This window comes from Carlito syrichta, unplaced genomic scaffold (genome assembly GCF_000164805.1).
Source record: "Carlito syrichta isolate Samal-C Ts95f unplaced genomic scaffold, Tarsius_syrichta-2.0.1 Scaffold142856, whole genome shotgun sequence".
In the NCBI taxonomy this organism is placed as follows: Eukaryota; Metazoa; Chordata; class Mammalia; order Primates; family Tarsiidae; genus Carlito; species Carlito syrichta.
The window spans coordinates 260,420-265,882 of NW_007086952.1; the positions used below are offsets into that span (position 1 = coordinate 260,420).

The 5,463-nt window shown below is 43.7% G+C and overlaps 1 protein-coding gene across 1 annotated transcript in view; it reads right to left on the reverse strand.

Annotated features, from left to right (window-relative positions):
* ARNT (aryl hydrocarbon receptor nuclear translocator) overlaps window positions 1-602 on the reverse strand; it is a 77,161-nt gene extending 76,559 nt beyond the window's left edge. Inside the window, exon 1 of the mRNA XM_021708519.1 lies at window positions 384-602. Within this exon, the coding sequence (XP_021564194.1) occupies window positions 384-573 (190 nt within the window). The 5' untranslated portion in view covers window positions 574-602. The remainder of the gene's footprint in view (window positions 1-383) is intronic.
* Window positions 603-5,463: the final 4,861 nt, after the last annotated feature.

A 5,463-nucleotide genomic window follows, 5' to 3' on the forward strand; every position in this document is an offset into this window, starting at 1 on the left:
AAGCCCTAAAAATAGACTCAGGGAGGAGGAAAGATAAAGTAGAAAGAGAAAGAGGGAGGATAATTCCATTCTCCTTCTGTCCAGGCGTTGGTCAGAAAAGGAAATCCGTTGGGCTGGCCTCCCTGGGCTGGACCACATTGGCAAGAGTGTTCTAGAAAAGGTCCTCCCTGGCAGGTAGGTTCAAGGCCTGTAGCCTCCATCAAAAAGCGTCTACTGAGGGGCCCTAGCTGTCTGGGTCCCCGTGTCAAGTACATTCTTGGAAGCCCACAGGACCTCAGCCATCCTGGAAGAGTTCTCACGAAGAGCTCTCAGCATCGTCTTGGGGGAGGTCAGCTCGAATAAATAAGGCCCCATAGAGGGGAGTCATTCCGTAGTCTTCTCGCCGGGAGTACCAGAGGTGGCAGCCATAGCCGCAGATACCACCGCCGCCGCGCCAGCCCCCCCAGGGGGAGGAGCCGCCGCCACCGAACGGGGGGGGGAGGGGGAGAAAAGAGTCACTCCCCAGAAGCGGCGCCTGACCGCCGCCACCGCTACCGCGGAATCCAAGATGGCGGCTTCAGCAACCCCCACCATCCCCAGCCCCAGGGGCGGAGAGACCCCGCCCGTATGGTGGGCGGGGCCAACCCACAGCCAGCCTCCTCGGGAAAGTTGGCCAATGGAAACGCCAAGTCGACCAGGGGCGGGGCTGGTCACTTCTCCCGCCGGTCCAGTGGAGGGAGGGCGAGGAAGAAGTCCAGCTGTCTCCCTAATCCCGCCTTCTTTGCGTAAGAGGTCAATGACCGAGTGACGTCAGTGAAAAGCAATTAAAGTGGATATTTTCTTAAAAACTTCACTTGATGTTGTATTCGTCCCAGTGGTTGCCCTGCAGACGTTTTATTTTTTAAATCCTCCTTCGGTGTCTAATTCTTAAACTTCATATGCTGAGTTGCAATCTTTTCTAGAGTTTTTTTTTTCTTCTTCTTTTAAGGACCTTTGTCCCTGGTGAAAAAAGTTCAGTGACTAATTTTTGAGCGCCTGCTATGGAACTAGTAGTGTAAAAAGATCTGGGCGCTTACGATAGGGGAGATACCGACAGCCAAAACTGAAGGCAACGGATGAAGAAGGCACTTTTTGATTAAGAGTGGATGATTTCCTTTAGTCAGTGATAGGGATACAGTGAAAGGTTTTGAATAGGGAATTGATAGAATGATGGCTGCACAGATTTATTTTCTGATAACAGAAAGCATTGAGCCCTTCGAGCCACTGCCCAAAATACTTTGTTTACTCATTTAGTCGTCACAACTACACTATGAGATAGATTCTACTATTGTTTCCGTTTTGTAGTTAAGGAAACAGAAGGAAAGAGGTTTAGCAAGTAAATAGTGGTGAGGTACGCAAACTGAAGGAGTCTAACGCTGGAGACCTGTTCCACCCATCCCCTGTTTTAGCGCCACAGTTTTAGCACTACAAGGTACTGCCTTTCCATGTATGTTTCCAAAGTTGTTTGATGTAAATTTAATTAGAATTCTAACAAAAATCTTACTATGCTGTTGAGCATCTTTGCATTCCTAGAGATTGTGTGTGCACTGCAAAGATTACATTGTTTCATTTTCCTCATTAACAAAGCATTTTAACATAATTTGCATATTATTGTTTACAATTGTTAATTTTTTTTGTTTGTTTTTTTTTTGGGGGGGCCTCACTCTGTCGCCCAGGCTGGGTCACAACATCCTTGACCTCTTGGGCTCAGACGATCCTTCCACCTCAGCATCCCGAGTAGCTGGACTACAGGTAACTGCCACCACTTGGGCTAATTTTGTGATTTTTTTGTAGAGACGAGGTTTCATTATGTTGCCCAGGCTGGTCTCAAACTCCTGGGCTCAGGCAATCCTCCCGCCTTGGGGTCCCAAAATGCTGGGATTACAGGCATAAGCCACCAAACCCAGCTGTTTTTATATTTCTAATTCACCAAAAAGAAAAAAATCATCCACTCAAAAGAAGTACATTTAAAGAGGAGTTCTCACATTATTTTTACCAGTTATGAAAAATATGTATAAAAAGTAATTTTTTTTTTTTTTGAGTTGGAGTCTCACTCTGTCGCCCAGACTGGAGTGCAGTGACCGCTCCCGGCCACCGCAGCCTCGACCTGCCGGGCTCCGGCGATCCTTCCGCCTCAGCCTTCCGAGTAGCCGGAATTACAGGCATGCGCTACCACGCCCGGCTAATTTTTTGATTTATTGTAGAGATGAGGTCTCGCTGCCCAGGCGGGTCTCAAACCCGCCGGCTCAGGCAGTCCATTCACCTCAGCCTCCCAAAGGCGCGGGATTACAGGCTGAGCCACCGAGCCCGGCTATAAAAAGTAATTTTAAAAAGTAACAAGTACTCCAACTCAAAAATATGTAGTAAAGGTAGTTAACTATAAAACAAGACTTCAGTGCAGATACAGAATATGAATTATGTGTCTCTAAGTGTGGTAAGTTTATGCAAGCATTTAAAAAATTAAAATGTAAATAGGGAGTACAATTATAAATATCTAAAAATTGGATTTTATTGAGCCAAAAATTCATTTGTTCCTTGTCCCTTGCACTTTCACTATTAGGAAATTTTGCCAGTGGCTTGGAAAGCCATTGAAGTTTTCAAGACTTTTTTTTTTACCAAAATACAATAACTTATTTACCAAGTAAAATGTATTTTTCCACAATAAATGCAAAATAATGTTTTCCACTGTGACATGAATGAATTTTGTGAATGAAAGAGATCAAGGTATAACCCTCATTGAAAAAAACTGGTAAAAGTAATTTTGTTACAGAGATGCTTACATGCTACAAAGTTAATAACAAATATTTTGCTTGGAAAGGGTATAGCAAGCTATTGGCAAAATTCTTTATCAAATGTCAACAGAATCATAGGATATACAATGAAATGGTCATATCAGCCCTGGACCTGCTAACAGATGTTTGCCTTACGAGTAGACACTGCTGATGTACACAATATGAATAGGCTTACAGCATGTATGCTGTACATAAGGAGAAATGTCCAGAAGCATGCTGTTTGGTTTCATGAAAAATTCCAGTGATAAGCCAGGCATAGTGGCTCATGCCTGTAATCCCAGCACTTTGGGAGGCTAAGGCCAGAGGATTGTCAAAGCCCAGGGGCTCGAGACCAGCCTGGGCAACTTGGCAAGACCTCATCTCTACATAAATAAAAAAATTAACCAGTCATGGTGGCATGCACCTGCACTTCCAGCTACTTGGAAGGCTGAGGCAGAAGGATTGCCTGAGCCCAATAGGTCGAGGTTACGGTAGCCATGAGCATGCCTGGGTGACAGAGGGAAACTCTGCTCAAAAAAAAAAAAATGCAAGTGATAGAAGAAGACACCTGTCCCTTGCACTTTCACTATTAGGAAATTTTGTCAGTGACTTGGAAAGCCATTGAAGTTTTCAAGACTTTAAAAACAAAATACAATAACTTATTTACCAAGTGATAGGCCGGCATCACTTTCATTTAGATAAGAATTACTTTGTGAGGCATGAGGCAGTCTGAAAAAAGTATCTTGGGATCAGAACTAGTGGAATTGTAACGTTGGATACAGAAAAGGACATTGTTCCTACAATGAACAAGATGTCAGTCCACTTTCTATTTTATTCAGAGAATAGTTAATGGTCAAAACTATTTGTCTTATCAACAAGGGTGCCTGAATGAAGCATATCTGTATACCTAACCCCTAACTGTACCCCACAGTATTAAAATAAAAAATATTGTTTAAAAAAAAAAAAACTATTTGTCCTAGCCTGGCATGATGGTGCATTCCTATAGTCACAGGTACTCAGGAGGCTGGGGCAAGAGGTTTTCTTGAGCCTGGGAGTTTGAGGCCAGCCTGGGCAACATAGCAAACCCACATCTGTAAAAAAAAAAATTAAAATTTCTCCAGATTTTAGTTCAACATATAACAAATTAGTAAAAACCATAAATATAGTAAAATATGAGCCAGTGAGTATAAACTTTGAGAAGAAATAGGTAAATAGGTGGTTTTCCACAATTAAGTATGGAGGCTAGTAATAGAGAAGATGCTGTCATATATTTTTTAATATGGGCTGAAGTAGCCTGTAATCTCAGCACTTTGGGAAGCCGAGGCAAGAGGATTGCCTGAGCCCAGGGATTCGAGACCAGCCCAGGCAACTTGGCGAGACTTCATCTCTACAATAAATCAAAAAATTAAGCCGGGCTCAGTGGCTCAGCCTGTAATCCCACGCCTTTGGGAGGCTGAGGTGAGTGGACTGCCTGAGCCCGCGGGTTCGAGACCCGCCTGGGCAGCGAGACCTCATCTCTACAATAAATAAAAAAAAATCAGCCGGGCGTGGTAGTGCATGCCTGTAATTCCGGCTACTTGGAAGGCTGAGGCGGAAGGATCGCCGGAGCCCAGCAGGTCGAGGCTGCGGTGGCCGGGAGCGGCCACTGCACTCCAGTCTAGGCGACAGAGTGAGACTCCAACTCAAAAAAAAAAAAAAAAATTAGCCAGGCGTGGTGGTGTGCGCCTGTAGTTATGGCTACTTGGAAGACTGAAGCAGAAGGATCACCTGAACCCAGCAGGGTGGCCCTGAACATACCACTGCACTCTATCCTGGGTGTCAAAGTGAGACTCCGAGTCTAAAAAAAAAAAGGTAGGAGGAAGGAAGGGATAGTGAAAGAGTTGTTAAAGGATACAAAATTACAGCTAGATAAGAGAAATAAATTCTAATGTTCCATAACACTGTGGGAAGACTGTTGTTAACAATAATATATTTTATAGTTTCAAATAGCTCAAAAAGGGATATCGGACGTTCCCAACATAAAGAAATGATAAATGTTTGAGATGATCAATATGCTAATTACCACAATCTAATCACTATGCATACATATAAGATGGTAAATATACTAATTATCTAATCACTATACATATGTATGAGATAATGAATGTTAATTACTTTGATCTAATTACTACATGTATCTAAACAACATTATGTACCCCAAAAATATGTACAATTATTATTTGCCAATTTTTAAAATTTCAGTTAAAAAGAAAGAAAGGGCTGAAGTAATTTTTTTTTTTTTTTTTTTGAGTTGGAGTCTCACTCTGTGCCCAGGCTGGAGTGCAATGGCACACTCATGGTCACCTCAGCGTCAACCTGCTGGACTCAGGCGATCCTTCTGCCTCAGCCTTCCAAATTGCCGGAACTACAGGTGCACACCACCACCTCCAGCTAGTTTTTGTGATTTATTGTAGAGACGAGGTCTCGCCAAGTTGCCCAGGCTGGTCTCAAACCTCCAGGCTCAGGCAGTTCTCTCCCCTTGGCCTCCCAAAGTACTAGGACTATAGGTTTGAGCCACTGCGCCTGACCTAAATTTTCTTTATGATATAGAAAATACTAACAGAGGCTGGGCTCTGTGGCTCAGCCTGTAATCCCGCACTTTGGGAGGCCAAGGTGAGTGGATTGCCTGAGCCCG